This window comes from Saccopteryx bilineata, chromosome 6 (genome assembly GCF_036850765.1).
Source record: "Saccopteryx bilineata isolate mSacBil1 chromosome 6, mSacBil1_pri_phased_curated, whole genome shotgun sequence".
Taxonomy (NCBI): Eukaryota; Metazoa; Chordata; class Mammalia; order Chiroptera; family Emballonuridae; genus Saccopteryx; species Saccopteryx bilineata.
The window spans coordinates 101,347,157-101,374,160 of NC_089495.1; the positions used below are offsets into that span (position 1 = coordinate 101,347,157).

The 27,004-nt window shown below is 39.9% G+C and overlaps 1 protein-coding gene across 5 annotated transcripts in view; it reads left to right on the forward strand.

Annotated features, from left to right (window-relative positions):
* Positions 1 to 27,004, forward strand: part of DGKH (diacylglycerol kinase eta) — a 236,050-nt gene that overhangs the window by 199,803 nt on the left and 9,243 nt on the right. For 3 of the 5 annotated variants that reach the window (XM_066234070.1, XM_066234072.1, XM_066234071.1), the window contains 9 exons: positions 6,196 to 6,303; positions 8,880 to 8,993; positions 9,199 to 9,333; positions 10,745 to 10,908; positions 14,714 to 14,819; positions 15,841 to 15,933; positions 18,405 to 18,524; positions 19,524 to 19,629; positions 21,006 to 21,136. In XM_066234070.1, the coding sequence (XP_066090167.1) occupies positions 6,196 to 6,303; positions 8,880 to 8,993; positions 9,199 to 9,333; positions 10,745 to 10,908; positions 14,714 to 14,819; positions 15,841 to 15,933; positions 18,405 to 18,524; positions 19,524 to 19,629; positions 21,006 to 21,136 (1,077 nt within the window). The remainder of the gene's footprint in view (positions 1 to 6,195; positions 6,304 to 8,879; positions 8,994 to 9,198; positions 9,334 to 10,744; positions 10,909 to 14,713; positions 14,820 to 15,840; positions 15,934 to 18,404; positions 18,525 to 19,523; positions 19,630 to 21,005; positions 21,137 to 27,004) is intronic. The other 2 variants (XM_066234074.1, XM_066234073.1) reach the window with 2 other exon arrangements.

The following is a 27,004-nucleotide window of genomic DNA, read 5'->3' on the forward strand; positions in this document are numbered from 1 at the left end:
GCATAATTCCTGGCCTTGTCTTGAGGGAGAAACAGAGGTAATAATCATTTTACCGTGATTCGGTAAGTACTGTGAACTGGCTGGAATCAGTGTGGCTGGGTTACCTTAATTCCTTCAGCTCTTCAGAAACAGTGTACCTAACCTTTTAGACTGGTGTCCAGATTTTGAACAGGACTGGTTTACATGCACAGCTGCGTTTTACTCTCCATTTATCACGAGTTGAAACCCTTTCTGAGCTGTAGACCCCTTTGGCATGCTGCTGAAATCATGGACCTCCTCTCAGAACATTTGTTTTCAAATGCATTCTATAAAATATATAGACTTTCAAGAGAAACCAATAATATTGAAATAAATTAACAAAATAGTTTTAAACTTTTAGAGCAGTGGTGGTCAACCTGGCCCCTACCGCCCACTAATGGGCGGTCCAGCTTTCATGGTGGGCAGTAGCAGAGCAACCAAAGTATAAATAAATAGATAGATTTAACTATAGTAAGTTGTTTTATAAAGATTTATTCTGCCAAACTTAGCAAAAATCCAACATAAAGCACTTGGTAAGTAATTATTATTATATGCTTTAACTTGCTGTAACTCTGCTTTATAAATTTTATAAAGTAAAGTTACTTCCCTACTTTATAAATCACCATTACTGTGGAACCAGTGGGCGGTTAGAAAATTTTACTACTCGTTGGCCTGGTGTGCAGGGGACCCGGGTTCGATTCCCGGCCAGGGCACATAGGAGAAGCGCCCATTTGCTTCTCCACCCCTGCCCCCTCCTTCTTCTCTGTCTCTCTCTTTCTCTTCCGCAGCCAAGGCTCCATTGGAGCAAAGATGGCCCGGGTGCTGGGGATGGCTCCTTGGCCTCTGCCCCAGGTGCTAGAGTGGCTCTGGTCGCAGCAGAGCGATGCTCCAGAGGGGCAGAGCATCGCCCCCTGGTGGGCAGAGCGTCGCCCCTGGTGGGCGTGCCGGGTGGATCCCGGTTGGGCGCATGCGGGAGTCTGTCTGACTGTCTCTCCCCGTTTCCAGCTTCAGAAAAATACAAAAAAAAAAAAAATTTTACTACTAACAGAGATACAAAAGTGGACGGTAGGTATAAAAAGGTTGACTACCCCTGTTTTAGAGTATGTTAAATTCAGCAATTTAGATAGAAATTACTTCTGATGTTTATTTTTTTTATATATTATGCTTCACAATAAAGTGTATCTGTTTATAAATCTTTAAGACTACTCTGACCTGTAGTGGCACAGTGGATAAAGCATTGACCTGGAATGCTGGAGTTGCCAGTTCTAAACCCTGGGCTTGCCTGGTCAAGGCACATACAAGAGGCAGCTACTACAACTTGATGCTTCCTGCTCCTCATTTTTTCTCTCTCTTTCCCCTCTCTCTCTAATAAATAAATAAATAAATAAACAAACAAATAAATACAATTTTAAAATGTTTGATTCAATTGATTTAAAATGAAAAAAATTTTTGTTCACCCATTTTTTTCATTACCCCATTTTCTGCCTAACCATCAATCCTTTTTCTGTATCTGTGAGCTTATTTTTTTACTTTTTTTTTTAAGATTTCATATCTAAGACAGATCAGATGGTGTTTGTCTTACTCTGACTTATTCACATAACATAACGCCATCAAGGAATTTGCTGTCACAAATGGCTAAATGATACTGCATGACATATGCTCGCCACATTTTCTTTATCCATTTACTGATCAGTGGACACTCAGGTGATTTTCATGTCGCGGCCACTGTAAGTAATGCTGTGCTGAACATGGGGACGCATATACCTTTTCAAAAGAGTGTTTTAATTTTATTCAGATAAATTCCCAAAGATCGAGTTGCTGGACTATATGGTACTAGTTCTGTTTTTAATTTTTTTGAGGAACCTGTGTGTTGTTTATTATAGTGGCTGCACCAATTTACATTACTACCAACATTCCACATTCTTAGACCACTATTTCTCATCTTTTTTGATTATAGCCGTTCTAACAGATGTAAAGTGATATCTCATTGTGGTTTTGATTTGCATTTCCCTACTGATGAATGATATAGAGCATCTTTGCATGTACTTGTTGGCCATCTTCATGTGTTCTAGAAAAAAAATCTCTATTCACATCTTCTGCCCATTTTTTAATCAGATTGTTTGTTTTGCTGTTGAGTTGTGTGAGTTCTTTATATATTTTGGATATTAGTCTCTTATCAGATACATAATTTGCGATTATTTTCTCCTCTTCAGTAGGTTGCCTTTTCATTTTGTTGATGGTTTCCTTTTCTGTGCAGAGCTGTTCAGTTTGATATAGTCCCACTTGTTTGTTTTTGTTATTTTGTTTTATTCTTTTTTTTTTCTTTCTTTGCTTTTGTTGCTTTGGCTTTTGGTGTTAGATTAAAAATCATCACCAATACCTACGTCAGGGAGCTTACCACCTATGTTTTTTTCTAGGAGTTTTATGGTTTCAGGTCTTACGTTGAAGTCTTTAATTTATTTTGAGTTAATTTTTATGTATGGTGTAAGATAGTGGTCCAGTTTCATTCTTTTGCATGTGAGTGTCCATTTTTCCATATACCATTTGTTGAAGAAACTGCCCGATTGTATATTTTTAGCTCCTTTTTCATGAATTGGCCATCTGTGCATGGGTTTATTTCTGGGCTCTCTATTCTGTTCCGTTGATCTTTGTGTCTCTTTATGCCAATGTTATACTGTTTTAATTACTATAGATTTGTAATATAGTTTGAAATCAGGGAACATGATGCTTCTTGCTTTCTTCTTTCAAAAGATTGTTTTGGCTATTTGGTATTTTTCATGGTTACATACAGATTTTAGGATTATTCTGGTTCTGTGAAAAATACTTTGGGATTTTGATAAGAACTGCATTGAATCTGTAGTTTGCTTTGGGTAATATGGACATTTTAACAATATTCTTTTAATCCATGAGCATGTAATATGTTTCCATTTATTTGTGTCTTTTTTCAATTTCCTTCATTCAAGTCTTTAGTTTTCAATACACAAGTCTTTCACCTTTATAGTTAAATTCAGTTTTAAGTATTTTATTCTTTTTTATGCTCTTATACATGATATTTTTTCTTTTGTGTGTGTGTGTGACAGAGACAGAGGGACAGAGAGAGGGACAGATAGGGACAGAAAGACAGGAAGGGAGAGAGATGAGAAACATCAGTTCTTCACTGTGACTCCTCTGTTGCTCATTGATTACTTTCTCATATGTGCCTTGATTGGGGGGGGGTGGCTACAGCAGAGCAAGTGACCCCTTGCTCAAACCAGCGACCATGCGGTCATGTCTGTGATCCGACACTCAAGCCAGCGACCTGTACTCAAGCCAGATGAGCCTGTGCTCCAGCTGGCGACCTAGGGGTTTCCAACCTGGGTCCTCCACGTCCTAGTCTGTCCCTCTATTCACTGCACCACCGCCTGGTCAGGCACATGGTATTTTTTCTTAAGTTTTCTTTCTGATAGTTCATTATTAGTGTAAAAACTTCAACAGACTTGTATATTGATTTGGTATCCTGCAACTTTATCAAATTTGTTTATTCTAAGTTTTTTGATGAATTCTTCAGAGTGTTTTATATGTAAAGTCATATAATCTTCAAATAGGGAAGAGGTTTTACTTCCTTTCCAATTTGGATGTCTTTTATTTCTTTTTTCTTACCTAATTTGTCTGGCTAGAACTTCCAGTGCCATTTTGAATAAAAGTAGTGGGAGTAGACGTACTAGTCCTGTTCCTGATCGTTACGGTAAAGCTTGCCGCTTCTCACTGTTGAGTATAATGGGCTTGTCATGTATAGTCTTCATTATAAAATCTTTAAGATCGCTCTGAATTATTTTGTGAAATACTTCTTTTATATTTATAACAATAGATTTTTCCCATCTCCTTTAAGTTAGCTATATAATGTAAATATAACTTCCAAAAATACATAAGGATACCTGTTAAGAATATTGGTTCACCCCTCCCGCAGCTGTGGCTCAATTGATTCCAGAGTGTTGGCCCTGTGCTCTAAGGATAGTTCCATGGAGCCTCCACCTCAGGTGCTAAAAATAGCTGAATTGTGAGCTTGGGCCCCAGATGGGCAGAGCATCAGCCCCGGACGGGGGTTGCTGGGTGGATCCTGGTCAGGGCACATGCAAGAGTCTGTCGGTGTATCTCCCCTCCTCTCACTTAAATTTTAAAAAAAGAATATTGGGTTCAGAGAAAGTGAACCCAATATCTGCTAAATATTTAACATTCCTTCATTGAACTAACACACACTGAGCCAGGAGTGTGATGCTAGGAATGGCCCTCAGTACTCCACCTCCACATTTTGAATGTGTTCCATGCAAAAGCAAAGAAAGGAATTATAAAAAATGCCTGTGGGGGTAAGTTAATTATTATGTATTCTCAGTTATTTAAAATGGTTGAAAAGTGGGTTCAAAGAGGATTCTTATTTCCTTAAAAATTGCAGGTAATTTTGATTGGACCTTAAAATGCAATTTTTGTAAAGGTATTTTAATTTTTTTTTTTACTTTTTTTATTTTTATTTTTATTTATTTATTTTTTACAGAGACAGAGAGTGAGTCAGAGAGAGGGATAGACAGGGACAGACAGACAGGAACGGAGAGAGATGAGAAGCATCAATCTTTAGTTTTTTATTGCGCGTTGCAATACCTTAGTTGTTCATTGATTGCTTTCTCATATGTGCCTTGACTGTGGGCCTTCAGCAAACCGAGTAACCCTTGCTGGAGCCAGTGACCTCGGGTTCAAGCTGATGGGCTTTTGCTCAAGCTAGATGAGCCCGCGCTTAAGCTGGCGACCTCGGGGTCTTGAACCTGAGTCCTCTGCATCCCAGTTCGAGGCTCTATCCACTGCACCACCGCCTGGTCAGGCTTTTTTTTTTTTTTTTACAATGACAGAGAGAGAGTCAGAGAGAGTGATAGATAGGGACAGACAGACAGGAACAGAGAGAGAAGAGAAGCATCAATCATCAGTTTTTCATTGCTACACCTTAGTTGTTCATTGATTGCTTTCTCATATGTGCCTTGACCGCAGGCCTTCAGCAGACTGAGTAACCCCTTGCTCGAGCCAGCGACCTTGGGTCCAAGCTGGTGAGCTTTTTTTTTTCTCAAGCCAGATGAGCCCGCGCTCAAGCTGGCAACCTTGGGGTCTCAAACCTGGGTCCTCCACATCCCAGTCTGATGCTCTATCCACTGCATCACTGCCTGGTCAAGCTATTTTAATTTTTGTTAATGTTAATGTAAGAATTATATAATGAAAATATAGCATGCATATTAAGTATGACATCTGCAGGCTCTCTTTTTTTGCAATAATACGTTTGTATTTTATTTTTAAAATTTTTTTAAATGTATTTATTTTAGAGGAGAGAGAGAGAAAGAGAGAGAAAGAGAGAGAGAAGGGGGGGAGGAGCAGGAAGTATCAACTCCCACATGTGCCTTGACCAGACAAGTGCATGATTTCTAACCGGCAGCCTCAGCGTTCCAGGTCGACACTTTATCCACTGCACCACCACGGGTCAGGCCGCAGGCTCTCCTCTTTTAAAATGAAGACTTATACCTTCTATTTCATGAGAATTTATTCACATTATATGTAATTGATTTTTTTTTCTTATCTAAGTGATAATTTAATTTTTATCTAAGTGATTAATTAGGAGACATGGAGAATAAGATACTTCTTGCCATACATGTGTTTTGTTTGTTTGGGGTTTTTTTTGGTTCTGAATGCTTAAAAAACTCAGTTATGAGTTTAACCAGTCACAAGCTAGTTACAGAGCACCAGCGGTAGGAGGAGTTGTCGGAGGGGCTAGATGAGATGGTTAGGACCCAGAGTTCACCCTCATAGCAGCCACTTCCAAAGGAATGCTTGAAATAAGTACAAAAATGACCATAATATAAGTTAGAATATCATCACTAAACTGAAAAAAAAAACACCCAAAACTCAAGAAAACTACTGCCCGATTTTTGTTGAAAGAAGGGTAAAACATTTTCTTATTTAGCTTGGTTTTCTGTAAAAACTTCTGTTATTGTTAGTTACACTTAACCATTTTTAAATTAAAATTAAGTAAGATAAAAGTAATGTGTAGGAATATATTTATAGGAAAACAAACATTGCCAACACATTTTCTTTCATCATCTTTATTCTTTGATGTACTAGTGGTTTTGCTCTTTTTATCTAACATCTAAGCTTTTTACCTTGCAGTGTGATGGACAGTATATTCCTCTCCCCAGTCTGCAAGGAATAGCAGTACTGAATATTCCCAGTTATGCTGGAGGCACTAACTTTTGGGGTGGAACTAAAGAGGATGATGTAAGTATTTCCTTGCTCTTTCAAAATTCTAACGGCTTCCCACATTCCTTGGCTTTTGGTTCCTTCCTACCTTCAGAGACAAGGGCAGCTTGTGTCTTTCTCATGTCGCATCATTCTGATCTCCTCTTCTGCCTCCTTCTTCTACTTTTAACGACCTTTGTGATTATACTGGGTCCCCTGCATCATCCAGGAAAATCTCCCCATCTCAAGATCCCTAATTTAATTACATCTGCAATATCTCTTTTGCCATGTGAGATAACATTCGCAGGTTCTAGGGATTTGGACGTGGACATTTTGGGGGTGGGAAAGGAATATTACCTACCCAAATACCTTTCTGTACTTTTAGTTTTCTAAATGTATGTAATATTACTATTTTTCTTTTAAACAAATGTCAAAAGGGCCCTGGCCGGTTGGCTCAGTGGTAGAGCGTCGGCCTGGCGTGCAGAGGTCCCGGGTTCGATTCCCGGCCAGGGCACACAGGAGAAGCTCCCATCTGCTTCTCCACCCCTCTCCCTCTCCTTCCTCTCTGTCTCTCTCTTCCCCTCCCGCAGCCAAGGCTCCATTGGAGCAAAGATGGCCCGGGTGCTGGGGATGGCTCCTTGGCCTCTGCCCCAGGTGCTAGAGTGGCTCTGATCGAGGCAGAGCAACCCCCCAAGGGGCAGAGCATCGCCCCTGGTGGGCGTGCCGGGTGGATCCCGGTCGGGCGCATGTGGGAGTCTGTCTGACTGTCTCTCCCCGTTTCCAGCTTCAGGAAAAAAAAAAAAAAAAAACCCTATAACCAAACAAAGGTTATTTTTCTAAAAATAAAATAATTTTTAGTGAGGGCACAACTATTGAAGTATGTATAACATAAAATAGAGAAGTGTTATCACAATCTTTGTTTGCAGATACATTAAATCAGGGGTCCCCAAACTTTTTACACAGGGGGCCAGTTCACTGTCCCTCAGACCATGGGAGGGCCGGACTATAAAAAAAACTATGAACAAATCCCTGTGTGCAGTGTGCATATCTTATTTTAAAGTAAAAAAATAAAACGAGAACAAATACAATATTTAAAATAAAGAACAAGTAAATTTAAATCAACAAACTAACCAGTATTTCAATGGGAACTATGGGCCTGCTTTTGGCTAATGAGATGGTCAATGCCCGGTTCCATATTTGTCACTGCTAGCCGTAACAAGTGATATGACGCGCTTCCGGAGCCATGACGTGTGCGTCCCGCGTCACCGGAAGTAGTACTGTACGTGAGTGCCGCTGCCACGCTTTGTGGTGCTGCCACATCTTGTGCTCCTCTCACCGACCACCAATGAAAGAGGTGCCCCTTCTGGAAGTGTGGTGCGGGCCGGATAAATGGCCTCAGGGGGCCGCATGCGGCCCGCGGGCTGTAGTTTAGGGACCCCTGCATTAAATGATGGGCCCTTTGATTTGAGGCTTAGGATGTAATAGTTTCACTGACCCATTTTCTCAGAGCTCTTAAGTAAGTAGGTGGGAATTAAAGAATGAAATAAATTGGAAAGCTTTTGTAATTTTCATGATATGAATATATTCTAATCCTATTGATCTATAAAAAACTAATATCAGCAATCAATTTTTTGTCAGCTTTCACTACTCTTAAATATTTTAAGGGGAAGAAATCAGTGAGATTAAGATTAAATGAATAAAGCTAACAATTTTTCAGCACCTATTAGTTAGTCATACAATGTTCTGAGTGCTACACATTTTATTATTTAATATTTACAGTTTTCACCTAAATTTTATAAATGAAACTGACACTAAGTTTACACTGTTAATAAGTAGCAGAGACAGGGTTTAAAACTAGGCAGTCTGGTAACAGAAATAAGGAATGTTAATGTTTGTAAATTTGCTCCTGATATTTTCAGTGAGAGTTTTAATCAGGATACGACTTTATACTGAGTAATTTTTTTCAAGGCATAATTATTTATGATATAGTGAAAGTAAAAACAGCAAAGTAATGCAGGTGAAATATAAAATTTTAGGTTAAATCAATATTTTGAAAATGCAGTTGACATCAAAGCAAAGTAAGCCTCTACAGGACTTTTATTCCCTGAGGTTTCTATGTCCATACTCTCCAATGCCCTAAAAAGTTGTCATATTAAAATATAAAGCACATATACACATTGCTTGTAGCACCTTGAACGATTACCTGTAGAACGTACCAAGTGAGTGAAATCATAATCTGCATGTTCATTAGCTTTAACCCTATGAAATCTCTCTCACCTTTTGGGTTGTTAGTTTTCTTAAGATTGCATGCATCGTTTTGTCAAGACATCTATCTGAGTTACGTTTGAACAGATATTTAATACATTCTATACAAAGATGAATTATGAGGGGCCTGAGTATTATGTCATATGAGTCTTAAAACCTGTTTTTATTACGTTTGTTGTAAGCCATCTTCAGTGATATTTTGTCCTTGGTTATCATTTCCTATTAATATTTACTTTTCTGCTATTTTTAGTATTTAAATATGTATACTGCACTGTTTGCATTGCTTGATGTGCCACTTCACTTGACCCTTAATTTTATTACTGGCGGTGTAATATAGGTTTTCCTTTCAGATATTTGCTGCACCATCATTCGATGACAAGGTCCTGGAAGTTGTTGCAATATTTGATAGTGTGCAAATGGCAGTTTCAAGGGTCATTAAACTACAGCATCATCGAATTGCCCAGGTTTGCTTTTCTAATCAAACCTAATTTCACTGCTTGGGACACTGGGAAGCTACACTGTACATTTGTCTATAAAATACTGGCTTTCTTGGCGTGTCAGTGATTACTATGTCATCATAAGTGGAAAAGGTCAAGCCTGAATGTGGATTGAGTGTCAGTTTTTCAGGATGATTTGTACTCTAAAAAAAAACAACTTGTTTCGTTTCAGTGCCGTACAGTAAAAATCACTATATTTGGTGACGAGGGAGTCCCAGTGCAGGTGGATGGCGAAGCATGGGTCCAGCCTCCAGGGATTATCAAAATTGTGCACAAAAACAGAGCTCAGATGCTAACAAGGGACAGGGTATGTAACCAAAAATATTTCCTAGATTTTTATTCAGCCTTCTAAAAAAGAAATCTTAAATTGTCATAAAAAAAGTAGAAATCAAGGAAAAAGATTTAAATTGTCTTTTAAATCTGACATTTAAGTCACTTGGTTTTAAATGCTAACAAATATTTATTTAATTTTTTACAAAATTAATAGACCCTTTTTTTAGGTTTATAGAAAAATTGAACATAAAATACAGAGAATTTTAATTCTGTTCCCACATATCTCATCACCTCAACAAGCACCTCAATTCCCCTATTATTAGCATCTTGTATTAGTATATTTATTATAATTAATGAGCCAATATTGATACATTGTTATTAGTTCAAGTGTACTGTTTGTGCTGTACATCCTAGGGGTTCTGACAAATGTCCCACCCCGTGCATGCACTGTCGCAGGATGACACAGAGCAGTGTCGCTGCCCTGAACACTTCCTGCGCTCCACCTGTCACCCTCCCTCTCTCACCCCAGCCCCACACCGCTGATCCTTGCACTCTCTCCACAGTTCCGCCCCTACCGCTGATCCTTGCACTCTCTCCACAGTTCCGCCCGCACCGCTGATCCTTGCACTCTCTCCACAGTTCCGCCCGCACCTCTGATCCTTGCACTCTCCACAGTTCCGCCCGCACCGCTGATCCTTGCACTCTCTCCACAGTTCCGCCCCTACCACTGATCCTTGCACTCTCTCCACAGTTCCGCCCGCACCGCTGATCCTTGCACTCTCTCCACAGTTCCGCCCGCACCGCTGATCCTTGCACTCTCTCCACAGTTCCGCCTTTTCCAGAATATGCATTTTAAATTAAAGTCACACATAACAAATAAGACTGCCAATGTCCATCCTATCTATTATGCATATAATAGTAAAGATTGAGGTTGTCTTCTTTTTAACATTTTTGTAATATATATATATTATATATATACATATATATATGGTATATGTATATACTGTATTTTTTGCTCCATAAGACACACTTTTTCCCCCCCAAAAGTGGAGGGGGAGATGCCTATGTGTCTTATCGAGCAAAAATATGGTATTTTATTAAATATTTTAACACACTTTTTAGTTCAGAATATTTTTTTTCTTATTTTCCTCCTTAAAACCCTAGGTGTGTCTTATGGTCAGGTATGTCCTATGAAGTGAAAAATATGGTGTGTGTGTGTGTGTGTGTGTGTGTATAATATATATATGTATATCATTGATTACTTTTTATTTATTTTGCTATGCTGGAAAACTTTAAAGTGTGTTTTGTACTTATGATTTATTTAATGTTATGTTAGGAAAAAAGCAATAGGAGTTTTAAAGTCATGCATATAATATCTCAATACTCATTTATTTGGGCCTCAGAGCTCTGAACTAAGAATTTATTGTAATATTAATTTTAAACAGGCTTTCGAAAGCACCCTGAAATCTTGGGAAGATAAACAAAAGTGTGATTCCGGTAAAGCATTGCTTCGAACCCACCTGTACATCCAGCATGCCGTTGACCTGGCGACGGAGGAGGTGTCGCAGATGCAGCTGTGCTCCCAGGCTGCAGAGGAGCTCATCACAAGGTACAGCGGGCGGTCCTGCCGGCTGGGGCTACAAGACGGCTGGGCTTGGCCAGTGTCGCGTTACAAGCATTAGTACATCACTTCAGTAGTTTGGGGTTATCTAAAAGAGATGCAGGCCCTGGCCGGTTGGCTCAGCGGTAGAGCATCGGACTGGCGTGCGGGGGACCCGGGTTCGATTCCCGGCCAGGGCACATAGGAGAAGCGCCCATTTGCTTCTCCACCCCCCCTCCTTCCTCTCTGTCTCTCTCTTCCCCTCCCGCAGCCAAGGCTCCATTGGAGCAAAGATGGCCCGGGCGCTGGGGATGGCTCCTTGGCCTCTGCCCCAGGCGCTAGAGGGGCTCTGGTCGCAGCAGAGCGACGCCCCGGAGGGGCAGAGCATCGCCCCCTGGTGGGCAGAACCTTGCCCCTGGTGGGCGTGCCGGGTGGATCCCGGTCAGGCACATGCGGGAGTCTGTCTGACTGTCTCTCCCCATTTCCAGCTTCAGAAAAATAAATAAATAAATAAATAAATAAATAAATAAATAAATAAATAAGATGTACCTGCTCTCCTCCTTCATCTGCTGCCTCATACTTGCTGTCCCCCTTCATCAGGTCCCCTCCGACACATATATATTTAACCTGTGTTCTCAGATCTTAGATTTCTTGAAACACAGTGGGAAGCTTGCCTAATATACCCTGCCACACAGTTTATAAACAATAGCACATTTCCCCAGTTTATATGCAGTCTGTACTGACTTATATATTGCCTTATAAATAATTAATCAAATGTTAATGGAATGTAGAGGGAAATATAAACATTGCTCCCAAGGAGAGTCAGCATGTTGGGGCGGGCAAGAGTCTAAGAACTAATTTCCAGCAGACATATCAGAGTTTGGGCGACCACACAAAAATTAATTTTAGTAGACAGAAAGGGAAGAGAGAAAACTAACAAGTTCCATGAGGTAAAACATAAAGAATCACTATAACCAGGAGTAACTAACCCTCAGAGGGGAGGAGGCACCATGGACAAGTGGGGATATTTACGAGCCGAGCCCCTTACCAGGTCACCGTTAAATGAAGTGAATGTTAAATGAGACCCACCAGGTACAGTGAGTGTTAACACCTCGTGCCAGCAGTTTGTGTTCTCTGAATGCTAGCTCTACTTCTCGTACCTCCATCTGGTCACCGATTAAAATGTTGAAAAAGAAAAGAAAAACAATGCTCAGAGGTCCTAGGGGCTTGCTCCCTGTCCCTCCCTCCTACCCACTCTCTGCTTACCCCTCTTGTTCCTTGTTTTTCTTTAAATATTTGTTAGATACCTAGAATGTACTAGATGTTAAAATATATATTTTTTAAAAGATACACAATCTGTACTGCTGGAGACCAACATTTAAAATAAGAATAAAGTATGATAACTGCCAGATATTGAGTAGTTTAGAAGAAACACAGGGAAAATGAATTTTAGTCAGCTAAACTCACATAACTGCATTATTGTAGTCTTAGCTTCTTATCCACAGAAATAGTAGTTTTAAAGTAAGTGCATTTCTATAGATACTAGGCAACATCTATAACTATAAAACACTCCAATTTATAGTGTTTTACCCCTGATTTATTGAGGTATAATTGACATAAAAATTCTATCTATTTAAGTTGTACAATAAAATTATTTGATATTTATATACACTGTTAGATGGTTACCACCATCAAGCTAATGAACACAGTCTGGGAAACAGTATGGAAGGTCCTCAAAAAATTAAAAATAGAACTGCATCATTTTCTGGAAACCAAAATGTGCTCCCTTGAAACCAAAATATGCTTCCTATGTGTTGTCATCCTGTCAGCCAACCAGATAACCCTATTAAGAAAAGAAGTCCAGCTTGGCCAGACTTGGTTCTGGTCAGCATAATTTGGTTCCCCATCTATATATTTAACTTTTGCAAAGGATGCAAGTCAGGCTCACTCGTCAGTTTTCAGAACATATTCATTCAATAGTCAACAAGTATTTTGAGCCTCTCCTGTGTGCTAGTGACCAGTTCAGTCACTGGGAATACCATGGTGACTGTGTTGCCGTCCCTCTTTAGTTTGCCAGAAGAGTAGAAGGGAGAAGTGTGGCTGAAGTGTTGTCACACGTCACTTAGTAGGTGTTGTGGTCGCACAGAGGAGGCCAGAGGCTGTGAGGGAGGCTGCCTGGAGGAAGTGACTTCTCAGTCAAGTGTTGAAAGAATAATAAGAGAAGGAGCAAGCTAGGCATGGTAGCCAGGCTGGGCAAAGGCCCAGAGTGGTGTGAGTTCATGCTTCTCTCAGGAAACCTCAGGGAGTTTGGGGTGACTGCAGTGATGGCATAGTGGGGGAGTTAGAAAGAAGAAGAAAGATTTAAAATATGTTAGGACCTAAAACTGGTGTGTGAGTGTGAAGTAGGAGACAGGATAACCCTAAAGTTTCTAGTGAAAGGCTTGTCGCCTTTGATAAAGCCATAGTATTCAGGAAGAGGAGGAGATTTTAAGATAGAAAATGATGGGTGGCTTCTATGTTAGACTTAGGGAATTTTAATTACGGTTAAAATATCTAGGAGGTGATTTAGCTGGCAGTTGGAAATGTTGATCTGAAGTTGATTTACTCTTTCTCTTTCTTTGAAAATTAGAATAACCCCTGTCTGTTCTGATAACCTGTTCTTCATGATTTCTCAAGGTTAGTGGTAAGAGTCCTAAGGTGACATTTGCAAGTTCCTTTAGGCTTTGGATATCAATTGTATGATCCTTAAGAAGTATATTCTTCCCTTTATACTTGATTCAACTATGTAGGACTTCTGTCCCTTCTTTTGTTCTGCCCCTTTCAGATTGAAGATTGTTCTCTTTGAAGGTGTGAGAAGCAGATTGGGTTTGGATAGTCTTGCCTTCTTGCTCATCTGCCAACCTTACATCATTTTCTAGCCGTTGGTGGAATTTTTCCTCTAGTCTCATCTTTGGCCTTAGTACCCTCCAGGATTTTGTCTTTCTAGGGCTGTTCTTGAAGGTTGCGATTCCGAAGAACTGTGGCATGACCGTCTTTGGAGTGGGATAGACATAGATTCAGACCCTGGCTCTGTCTCTTGCTGGCTTTGTATACATACTAATCTCTCTGTGACTCAGTGTCCGCATGTATCAAGTGGAGGAAATTAATCACAGCTACCTTTTAAGTTGTGAATATTATATTAAATACAATATATAAAGAAGTTAGCATATAGATAATAAATAGGGCAATGTTCTTGCTCCAATCTGTTGTATTTGTTCCCAGTTGAAGTTTCAGTGAATAAAAGTTTATATTCTGTACATTTTGTAGACCCCTCTCACTTTCCAGTGATACTGCAAAATGAAGTGTTACCATATTTTGTTTCTCCAAGTAACACCGTAATGTATTTATCTCTGGCCCTGATTGGATGGCTCAGTTGGTTAAAGCATCGTATGGAAGTGTGAGGTTACTGGTTCGATCCCTAGTCAGGGCACATATAGGAACAGGTTGATATTCCTTTCTCTGACTCTTTTCTTTTTCTCTATCACTCCCTCTCCCTTCCTCTCTCACTAATATCAATACATAAAAATTTATGTATATATTTATCTCTGATTCAGGCCTAACTTTTATATAAAACTTTTTGGTTTAGTATTCTTTGTTGCAGTGGAATTTGAATTTTGTAGATCTACCCTGTGCCATTTATAATTGAACAGTCATTTTTTAAAAAAATTTCCCTTAAAGACATCTTTATACTTGTTTTATTTACAACTTCTATGCTTCAGAAAAATTAGCAATTGCTCAAGGAGTGTTTTGTTCATTCGTTTGTTTTTGCTTTCAGAATCTGTGATGCGGCCACGATCCACTGTCTTCTGGAGCAAGAGCTGGCCCACGCTGTGAACGCCTGCTCCCACGCACTGAATAAAGCCAACCCCCAGTTCCCAGAGGTGAGGAGCTAATGGTAAATTCTCATTCCACAGATTCCTTTTGGTGTTACATATATATATTCAGATACTGTAAAATGTGCCGTGGCCTCTGAAAGAACATAATGTAGTCTTTATGAATCTTTGCCAGAAGCTTATGGTAAATTTGTGGCCAAATTTTTCTTCCATTTTCTTGTTCCTGCAATTTGTCCTGTCCTGCTCTTACACCCTCCTCACATTTTCTGTTTTACTTTCCAGCACGTGCCGCCTCATTATCTTCTTTTTACTTTTTCTCCCTCTAACTACTACCATCCCTCCTTCTTCTTTTACTGCCTCCGTTGCACCGAGATACAGATCAGACTGAGATAGCATGCATTTTATTAAAGATGTTCATTCATTCTTTGAAGTTCTGCACTGAAATTCTTTTCACTCCTTTTTGTTTTCCTAAGTTAATGACTCTAGTGAATATTTATAATGTAGAAATTAAAATGTTATAACTTCTGTCATTATTTTCACCAGTTTCTTTAATGTAAAAATTAATACTAGAATGGATATAACTCCCTTGAAATGTGATACATGGTGAAAGGCTATAATGTATAGAAAATGGATAGCATTATGATATTATTTTAATTACTCAGTCTTTTTATTTTAATGATTCAATCAGTCTTTCGGGCTAAAGTCTGAAAAGTAATCTGGTTGGAACTACTGAGAGTGTAAGCCATGGATAGAACTAATTAGGATCAGATCATGCCTCTTCTACATGGTTTTCTTTGACTTACCTTTTTATGGGAATATGGATACATTGCTGCAGCATATATGTGTTTGTATATAGGAGATGTGGTTCTGAGTGTGTTCACTATTGTCAGTGCATACAAGGATTAGAACAGTAATTATGCTAATAAACATGAATGTGAAATTATACAGTTATAAAAGAATTTGGAGAGTTTTTTAAACATATTTGTGGTGGGAATTTAAATTGGAAGAATGCTGATGATCAAATCACAATTTAATACAGAACTACTTGTCTTTGATTTTTTTTTTCTAGAGTCTTACCAGAGACACTGCCACTGAAATAGCCATCAATGTGAAGGCACTATATAATGAAACAGAATCTTTACTAGTTGGCAGAGTTCCTTTGGTAAGAAAAAGAAGTGACTGATCACATAAGAATGATGATAAATGTATGGGTCTTACCTTCATTAGGGAGCATGCATTTATCAGATTCTAATGACAAAGTACCCTTCTGGTCTCCATCCTTAGAGTTTCCTTTTTATGTAGCTTTTGCCTTCAAGAAAAAATATGGCTAAACCTGGGAGCTATGATTCAGGTAAACAAGAGACTTCCCCTCACATATGCCAACATGTTCTTATGTGATCCTGCTCTCCCCACTCAGTTTTGAGAGACTTGAGTTTTATAAAGTCGGGTAGACGTTCCCCGGGTATCATTAACTCATTATCGCAGAAAGGTGGAGGAAATCACAGGTTTGTTCTCAGAATTAACATTAAAATATGATTGGAATAGTTTTCTGTATTTGGTGAAAAGACAACACTTTCTAGACGCAATGTTTCAAAAACTAAATCTCAATAAGTAGCCATCTTCCTAGATTAACTCAGATTGATGCTGGACATCAATTTAGGCCAAGTCTGGATCTGATCACGGTCCATGGACCTCAAGCAGAAATGCTAGAAGACTGAAGATGTCCTGTTTGGTTTGCTCAGAGTCCCTCCCTTGGTAGCCTTTATTCCCTCACCGTTTTCAAGTGTTCCAGTATGGTGGGTCTTTTCGCCCCCTAGTGTTCGATTGTGGGTTATTCACACATGCTGTTGTACTGGAGAAAGCTTAATTCTTCTTCCATATAACAATTCTGATTAATTGATAGATAATGATCTTAAAACAATTCTCTTGATTGTAACTTATCAGTTTCTTTGGAAAATATACACTTAAATGAAAGTATAGTAAAAGTTATAGTATCTGGCACAGTGGGAAAATGGGGGGGGGTGTCACATAGTTTCGTTGACTAATAAGTGACAGTAGTTAGAATTTCTGTTTAATTGGGGTCCAGAATAGGCCGCCCTCTGAACACCCTTTACTCTGAGGAGAGAAGCTAAAAGGCCTCATGAAGCCCATTGCTCTCTACAGCTTCCTTAAAGCAAGAGGTGGGTGGCTATTTCTGCTATGGCCATCACAAAAAAATTTCAGGAAGAAACACTGTTATATCTTTTTTTTTTTTTTAAACCAGTGGGAATCTTCTTAGCTATTCTTGGTACTTATATTATAAACCAGAATCTTCTTGCTGATCTATAAAATTAGTCCTATAGGAAATACAGTGAGCTGTGACTTTGGTCCCAATTTTTGGATGGAGGACTTTTTTTGTTGTTATTTGAAGTACATTTAAGGAGCTTCAGTTTCAGATCGACAAGAATTAGAAGCCTAACTTATTCTGTATTTTAGTTCTTCAAACCAAAAGTATCCATTGAGTATTATTTGGTTAATATTTATCAATTATATTATTTCAGTGTAGAAGGACACCCTCCACACACACACTTTGAATTTTTCTGTCATTGTCAAAAATGGATGTTTGGTTTAAAATGTATACCACTGCATTTCACCAGATTTACCTTTGACATTATTGATATCACAATAAAAGGACAACCATATTAGAACACAACTAAGATTTATACTTTATTTTGATTCTAGAAAGAATACAGAGTCACCAATTTATCAATTTGTAAAGAGATAATTTTTAGACTAAAAGCAAAGTGGAAAGTTTTTTATGACACGCTGGAGAATCTCCATATTTTTATTAATGACTAGAAAAGATTGATACTTTAAATACAAGAGGGGAAAGAACAGTGTCCATAATAAATAACAGTAATGCTCTCTCTGAACTTTTAGTTTAAAATTCTGTGAACCTTTATGTAATACTCTAAAATTTTTAAGTAGAATCAGTATGAAAGTACTTATTAGCTTTATTTTACCTCTGTTCAGTTATTGAATTTGTAAGTGCTTTCTAATAACTGCTTTGGATGAGTGGTTAAAAGGTGACTGGTTGTTCTTTTTGAAGTTTTCAAATCCTCATCCAGATAACAAGCCATTTAGCTTTTTACTTTGCCCTGATTTTTACAACAGCTCCTCATCACAGCGTTTTCTGAGATTTGTGTGTGTGGAGGGGGAGGTTTTTAAATTTATTCTTTTCATTCTCCAGGAGCTTTTTGTGCCAAGCAGTTCTTTTAATATGGTGTTTTGTTTTGTTTTTACCAATTTTAAACATGCTATAATTTGTTCATACAGTAATCTATGTAAAGAAGAAGGATTTTTTGCCACAAATAAGTAAAGTAATGAGATTACTCACTAAAGCAAAAATCACACTAGATACTTACATCATGGTGCGTAAGGATAAATCTATCCAGATTTTTTCAATGAAACCAAGATGAAATCACTTGTTCCTTTTAGTATTCCTTTGTATTAAAAACTACAACAACAACCACCACCTAACCTAACCTAATAAGATATGAGAATGTTCAGTGTCAAATAAAATAATTTATTCTATCTGAGGTTGGACACTGAGCCTTGTTTTGTTTTGTTTTTAATCTGCTAATAAATACGTAGCAGTTGGAATCTCCCCATGAAGAGCGGGTATCCAGTGCCTTACACTCTGTGGAGGTGGAGTTACAGAAATTAACAGAGATTCCTTGGCTTTATTATATCCTACACCCAAATGAAGATGAGGTATGTGAAGTTCAGCCTCCCCTCTTCCTTCCTTCCTTCTTTCTTTCCTTCCTTCTTCCCTCCCTCCCTCCCTTCCTACTTTCTCTCTTTCTCTTTCTTTTTCATATATATATGTATATATATACATTTATATATATATATGTATAGAGACAGACAGGTGGGGTGAAGAGAAATGAGAAGCATCAACTCGTAGTTACCGCACTTTAGTTGGTTTATTGACTGCTCCTTATCTCTACCTTGTGGTGGGGGGTGGGGGCTGGGGGGCTCAAGCTGAGCCAGTGACCCCTTGCTCAAGCCAGTGACCTTGGGATCATGTCGGTGATCCCACGCTCAAGCCAGTGACCTTGGGATCATGTCGGTGATCCCATGCTCAAGCCAGTGACCTTGGGATCATGTCGGTGATCCCACGCTCAAGCCAGTGACCTTGGGATCATGTCGGTGATCCCACGCTCAAGCCAGTGACCTTGGGATCATGTCGGTGATCCCACGCTCAAGCCATGACCTTGGGATCATGTCAGTGATCCCACGCTCAAGCCAGTGACCTTGGGATCATGTCGGTGATCCCACGCTCAAGCCAGATGAGCCTGCGCTTTAAGCCAGCGACCTCAGCATTTTGAACCGGGGCCCTCAGCATTCTGGGTCGATGCTTTATCCACAGTGCCACCATCAATCAGGCTGGTTCTTTATAAATGTAGACTTTATGATGATAGAATTTGAAATCATCTTTTGTAAAAGATATCCAGGGGAAAATAAATTTTGAACAGTACTTTCAGATGTACCATTCATGAACAAACAAGCAAAGGCTTTTATGTGAAGCAAGGTAACTGATGTGAATCCGTACATTTTCAGTGGTATGTAATGTCATGAACTTTTTTGAAAAAGTTATCTCTTCAACAGTGTTTTGTGTTCATAACCTATTCCTGTGTTATCGCTAATATTAGTGGGGGTTTTCCTTCTTTTACTATCCTGAGAAAATTCTTGTCTTGCTCCCTTGGACAGGAGCCTCCTATGGATTGCACCAAGAGAAACAGAAGCACAGTATTCCGGATAGTGCCAAAGTTTAAGAAGGAAAAGGTTCAGAAGCAGAAGACAAGTTCACCGCCCGGTAGGTGGTCCACAGTGGGAGGGAAAGTATAACTTTATGGCAAGATAACTTATTAAAGTGATAACACTGAGGCGATTAAATGTTCTAGGTAGTAGCAATCATTGTACAACATGAATGTATTAAATGCCATTGTAGAATGTTTAAAATGGTGAGTTTTATATAATGTTTATTTTACCATAATAAGATGTTATATTGTACTAACATATGCCCAAATATTAGTAGGAATCAGTAGTTATGAAACACAAGAAAACGAAGTGGTTGCTAATTGGCTCCTACTCGGTGGCTGTCACGTGCACCCGTTTAGATGGTCCCTGTCTTGTTCTAGAGCAATTCAAGGCATTGGCGTGTAACTTCTTTTTCTTTTTCAAAGTTCAAAATCTAGATCATTTTGATCAATGGAACATAAAAACTTTTATAGAAACTTTCATGTATTTCTTTAGCTTGCTAAATATATTTTCTACTTGAAGTTTTCTATTCTCTCTCTCCTGTTTTAAGAACTAACTGTACCATTGCAGCCCCTCAGTACTGGCTGTCTGCTGTGACATTTGCATTCTCAAGGAAAGATTTAATTCTTCAAAGTTAATCTAGTTTCCTTCCCACCTTTCCCTAGAGATTCTAGTTCATGCTGTACTAGTGCTATAAATAGCTCCTTCGAGTTCTGTGTTTATAATGGGAGGTCCCTCTCACAATCCAATCAGTTTCTAATTTTTCTGAGTTAGCTATCCCCTTTTCAAAAGTGATATATAACTTGATTTTTAGAGCAGCTGTTGAAAGGTGTTTTAAAACCAAATATGGCAAATAAGTAGGCTTCTCTTAAGCTAATCAATGTTGAATCAGTAGTGGCGACCATTTTTAGATGATATTAAATCAATTTAACAGGACGTTTATTTTGATAAATATCAGTAGGAATAAAATCAATAAAGGCAGCACTTGAAGTTAGCAAGACCTGAAGCAGAAGTTGGTGTAAAATTAGGTACCTTATGTTAGATTTTAAATTTTAATTAATATTTATAGCTAATGAGACTATAACCAGTTTCATAATGCTCTTAAGGAAATCATCCGAATTTATTTAGACCTTGCACTGCTGATCCTAATCATAAGAAATACACCTTTCATACATACTCTGCACTTTGGGCAGCTTTCAGGAGGAAATTGAGCTAAAGTTAAGGACACAGGTGCACTGCAGTGAATGTCGTGTCATCCTTGTGTTGACTTGCATGGGGAAAAATGGAATTGTAGTTTTGTTGAAACACCTTTGACCTTTCCCTTCGCTAGCACTGTCGCTGTACTCTGTTTGCATCTTCTTTGGCCAGCCTTTGCTTTGTGATGCATTGAGCATGTAGAAATTAAGGGGGTTTTGCTCTTAACTTTGGTAGTTCAGAAATGGGGCACAGAGGAAGTTGCTGCTTGGCTGGATCTGATCAATTTGGGAGAGTACAAAGAAATCTTCATTCGTCATGACATCAGAGGGGCTGAACTTTTGCAACTGGAAAGGCAAGATCTTAAGGTATTTCCTTTGTGCTACTCTTTGCTCTTGAAATTTTTTTTTTCTTGCAAAATGGAATCCTTTCTCGTGTGCCTCTTGTTACGTGCTTATAGCTTGGCTTATGTTATGCACATGTGCAGTAATCTCATATGCATTGTCCTGTGGTCTGAATTCTTTGTATGCTTTTTAAACAAGAATGTCAGCAATATTTCCCTATTAGAATCATTCTCTGGCTATTATAGCTAAAGCTTAGCATGACTTCAGTAATTTTTCCCTGCATCTATTGGTATGGCTGTCCCTATGTGCTAATATTTTCAAATGGATGATGTTTCCATCTGCTCTTTCTACTGAATTAGCATGAAAGGTGATACTTATTGCTCAAAATGACTAAAAAACACTAATATAAGGTTAACAACTAAAAATTAATTCAAAATACCAATAACAAAGCCTTCTAACCTATGGAACTAGATGAGAGACTTACAGCAGTCCTGTGGTTTTTGCTGCATTTCCAAATTGACCTTTCAGATCGATGTCAGAGGAACTGGACCAATAAATTCAAATTTCCTTTCCATGACTTATTGCTAAACTTGTGTCATTCTGTAAACTAAATGTGTTATTTTCTATAGTAACTGAGGTAAAAAATGATGCCTTTCTTTTGCTGGAAAGCAGCTCAGAGCCTATCTGTCATTTTTGGTGGAGAATGAAAATCATTAATTCATGGTGTTCAGCAGTTCCCTTTAGTTCCTTTTGGGGGACATTTGACAGTAGAAATGGCCAAAGTGGCCCATTCAGTCCGAGTTAAAAGTAGGATTTGTCATGTTGTATTTTCTCTCCAAGCGCTGACATTTAAAAATTCTAAGAAGCTTAATAAACAAGGGACAAAAGCCTTCCACATTGTTGGAGTGACCCCCTTCCTGTAGGCCAGACTCTAAAATGCTGCACACAGGAAATCCCTGACAAATCCGTGAACTGTCTGTGTCTGTCAGTGTGCTAGCAGACATTTTTGAACAGGTAAGGGGTAAGGTATACCTCTTTAAAATGCAGTTATAGGCCCTGGCCGGTTGGCTCAGCGGTAGAGCATCGGCCTGGCGTGCGGGGGACCTGGGTTCGATTCCCGGCCAGGGCACATAGGAGAAGCGCCCATTTGCTTCTCCACCACCCCCCTCCTTCCTCTCTGTCTCTCTCTTCCCCTCCCGCAGCCAAGGCTCCATTGGAGCAAAGATGGCCCGGGCGCTGGGGATGGCTCCTTGGCCTCTGCCCCAGGCGCTAGAGTGGCTCTGGTCTGGTCGCAGCACAGCAACGCCCCGGAGGGGCAGAGCATCGCCCCCTGGTGGGCAGAGCGTCGCCCCCTGGTGGGAGTGCCAGATGGATCCCGGTCGGGCGCATGCGGGAGTCTGTCTCTCCCCGTTTCCAGCTTCAGAAAAATACAAAAAAATAAAATAAAATAAAAAGCAGTTATACCATTTTAGCACATCAAAAGTCAATACCATGCACACCTAAACATTTTTAGCCCAGAATAATAATAAAATAGACTAATTACCTGAGTTGAGAGCCCCAAATCTAGAACACAGCAAAAGATACTGTGTTAGAGCTCACAAAGGAAAGGTGGACTTGAAATGAATGCACAAAAAATATAAATGTAGGGCGTTATGTCCAACAGACTTGTGTAGCTCCTGCTATCCTCAGCAGGCAGCAATATTAATTGAATAGCTACTAATTAATATATGATGCTGCTTCCTTTCGTGTGTCTGCCCTCTGGAGGCTTGCATCTAATTTTCCATGAATAAGCATGCGTTCACGGAAAAGACCGTGTGTATGTTTGTACGTGTATACATACAAATATATAAACATGCAAATACATACGGTGAGTGACGCAAATATTTGCAGAATGAAGAAAACTATATATTCACATACTAAGTCAAAGTTAGAGTGGTAAGACTGGGCTGGAAAGAAAGAATAAGAGTAAACGTAGATGGTGAAGAATTACTTTAATAAACTTTCTCTTCAGCTTTCCTGGGCTTATGGTTCTGTTTTGTTTTTACTTTTAATACAAATAACATTATTTCCCTTAAAACTTTTTTTTTAGAAATTTGTATTGATAGTCCTTTTTAATTCTTTTGGTTCTGAAACAGGGTGTAGGGAAGTGGGAAAAGAAAAACAGCTTTACAGAAAGAGCCTCTGTAGAACAAAGCCAGGAAAGCAGAGCATGAGTTCCCACTGGTCTCTATGGCGGTAGCCGTCCGGAGGAGCAGACAGCAGAGGGAAGTCTCTAAGTGTGAAGGATTACCTGCACTATCTATGAGTATATTTTATCAGTGGTCCTCAAGTTTATATTCCCAGCCCTGAGCTCATATGTAAACTTTAGGATGATATCACTAATTCTACTGGACAGGTGGCTGTCACACAGGGATGACAATCTTAATATGTCCAGAACCAAACTTTTGATCGCCTACCAGTCCCATTCGGCCCCTTCTCCAGCGCTCTACAGCTTAGTAATCACCTGTCTCCCCCTCCAGACACTTGAGCCCCAGAAACCTAAGGTCACACTTAACACCTTCCTCTTCCTTATTCTTCTCCCCCTACCTTATGAAGCCTTTCACAAAGTCGGGTTACTTCCTCCTCTACATGCCCAACCCCATGGCACTGGACCCTGCTTGTGTGGGGTGGCGGCTGCCCGCTGGCCCTTCACTGCTCCCCTGCTCTCTCCACCCCGTTATCCACACTGTGTGAGGTGGCGGCTGCCCACTGGCCCCTCACTGCTCCCCCTGCTCTCTCCACCCCGTTATCCACATTGTGTGGGGTGGCGGCTGCCCACTGGCCCCTCACTGCTCCCCCTGCTCTCTCCACCCTGTTATCCACACTGTGTGGGGTGGGGCTGCCCACTGGCCCCTCACTGCTCCCCCTGCTCTCTCCACCCCGTTATCCACACTGTGTGGGGTGGGGCTGCCCACTGGCCCTTCACTGCTCCCCTGCTCTTTCCACCCCGTTATCCACACTGTGTGGGGTGGGGCTGCCCACTGGCCCCTCACTGCTCCCCCTGCTCTCTCCACCCCGTTATCCACACTGTGTGGGGTGGCGGCTGCCCACTGGCCCTTCACTGCTCCCCCTGCTCTCTCCACCCCGTTATCCACATTGTGTGGGGTGGCGGCTGCCCACTGGCCCTTCACTGCTCCTCCTGCTCTCTCCATCCTGTTATCCACATTGGGTGGGGTGGCGGCTGCCCTCTGGCCCCTCACTGCTCCTCCTGCTCTCTCCACCCCGTTATCCACACTGTGTGGGGTGGGGCTGTCCACTGGCCCCTCACTGCTCCCCCTGCTCTCTCCACCCCATTATCCACAGTGTGTGGGGTGGCGGCTGTCCCCTGGCCCCTCATTGCTCCCCCTGCTCTCTCCACCCCGTTATCCACATTGCAACCACAGTGATCATTTTAACATCAGGCATATCACCTTTTGCTTAAAAAAAAAAACCTTCCAGTGGCTTCTTGTTTCTGTTTGAATAAAGACACATCTTTGTGAGGGCAACAGGTTCTGCCTCTTTATTCAGCCTGCGATGGAATCACCAGCCCCTGGCTGGGCTATCTCTTATTTACCCTGGCCTTGTTTCAGTGGCTTAAAAAAAAATCAGCTCTCACCTTAGGAGTGTTCCCTCTGATGGTATGATTGTCCCCGTGCCCCTCGCTATCTAAGCCCTGCCCAGACCTTGGCTCATGTATTACTTCCTTATCACCGAAACAACTAGAGATAACACCCTGACAGTCTAAAAGTGGCAAAGGGAGAACTTCTAATGTGCTTTAATAGACAAACTGATTACATTATTTTTTCTCCTGTAAAACAGTAGGGAAAACTGATGGACACCAAAGAAAACAGTAAAGACACGGTGCTTTTTGTTTGGTTAGTTTTTGGTTTTGCTTGTTTGTTTGTCTGTTTATTTAATTTGGGGGGGTTGTGTTTGTGTCTAGAAGTATAACTGGATATCTACAAAGCATGCCTTTGCAAATTGAGGCCTATTCATCTAAAAAGAGCAAAAGTCAATAATAAATATAAAAAAAAATAAACATATAACTAATGTCAAGACATAACTTTATCACAGCCTAACTCCTGGAAGTATTGAACTCAAACTAAAGAAAATATAGCTAAGAATTTAGTGTACGGTGGGAAACATTCGTCTCGTTACACTACAATAGTGATTTTGAGTAGAGTCTGTTCTTCCTAAAGATTCATTGTATTCTTTTATTATTATTGTTATTTTATTGGTGTTAGAGAGAGCAAAGCAGGCAGGAACACTGATATGTTCCTGTATGTGCCCTGACCAGGGATTGAACCAGCAACTGCTGAGTTTCAGGTCGATGCTCTAACCAACTGAACTACCCAGCCAAGGTTCAAAGTGTGTTCTTGAGAATACAATGTACATATGCCCTAAAATAAAATATTTAGTGATAAATATATATTTTTTTCAAAATGTAATATATTTTAACATTTTTTGTTGCTATTTATATTCAACATTATTTGGCATTAGTTTCAGGTGTCCATACAGCTTGGTGGTCAGTCATACACTTCACCAGGAGCTCTCCTTGGTGTTTCCAGTACCCATCTGGCATCACACATAGTTATACATGCATAGCAGCACTGACTGTGTTCCCAGGCTGTACTTGACATCCCCATGCCTGGTCTGTAGCTGCCAATCTCGATCCCCTCACCTTTCTCCCCATCTCTCCGACCCCTGTCCCCTCTGGCAGCCATTGGTCTGTTCTCTGTGTCTATGAGTCTGTTTCAGTTTTGTTTGTTCATTTTGTTCTTTAGATTCCACATGTAAGTGAAATCATATGGTACTTGGCTTTCTCTGCCTGGCTTATTTCACGTAGTGTAATGCCCTCCAGGTCTGTCTATGCTGTTGCAAATGGTAAGATTTCATTCTTTATGGCCGAGTAATATTCCTTTGTATAAAAAGCATTAAAAGTTCCACTCAAATAAAAAATTCCGAACGTTTACAACTGTAAGCGTGTTTACGTTTCAAATTTAGGCAGCAGGCACTGGTTTTGTACCTTCCTGTAGGATTTTGCCTTGCTTTTTTTATTTTAGCACACACTCAGGAAATACACAGTTGCCTTAAGACCGATTGTGGATGACCTGGTGCTTGCTGTATGAGAACATATTTTTCAGGGTCAGTTAAATATTGTAAAATTTTTACCCTGAAATCATCTGAGGCTTTAAAAGAGCACTGGCTGTGGTGAGAGTACTTTCCAGAAGGATTCAGAATCTTCAGCAGCACTGCCGCTATAGAATTAATTCTTGGCTCATAAAGCACATGAGAGAAACTGCGTGTGTGTGTGCACGTGTGTGAGCGCACGTGTGTGTAAAACAGTTTTATCTATTTCATTTAAAAGTTTAAAAGTAAATAATGCTCATAGTCTGCAAAACAGAGGAGATGTTTGGAATTTTTGTCTTCTCAGAAAAATAATCTTGCGGTTCCTTATCCTATTTGTAGGCTGCTTTGGAAGTACTTATTTCACTAATACTCAAATATTTTACACTCTCTGTTGTATAAGTTATTCCACTTCACATATGAGGCCCCTCACACTTAAAGAAGCTGCCATGTTTGGAGACCTTTGCCTTTCCCCTTTCCTTTAGTTTTCTAGAGAGTGACGGCCGTGGCTGTCTTAGATGAGTTTTGTCAGCCCTGCACCTGGGATTTATTTGCCAGGTGCCTGTTGTGTACCACACACTCTGATCATCATCCATTTCTGAAGGTTAACTATTGAATTCTTGGTTCTGTATTGAAAGATAGTTCTTTAAGAAACAGGGTTCTAAGGGAAAGGAGCCAAAAAGAATTTGAAGAAAAACATCAACCCACAGATACCTATGTGTAAGAAATTTTTTACACTTCAGTATT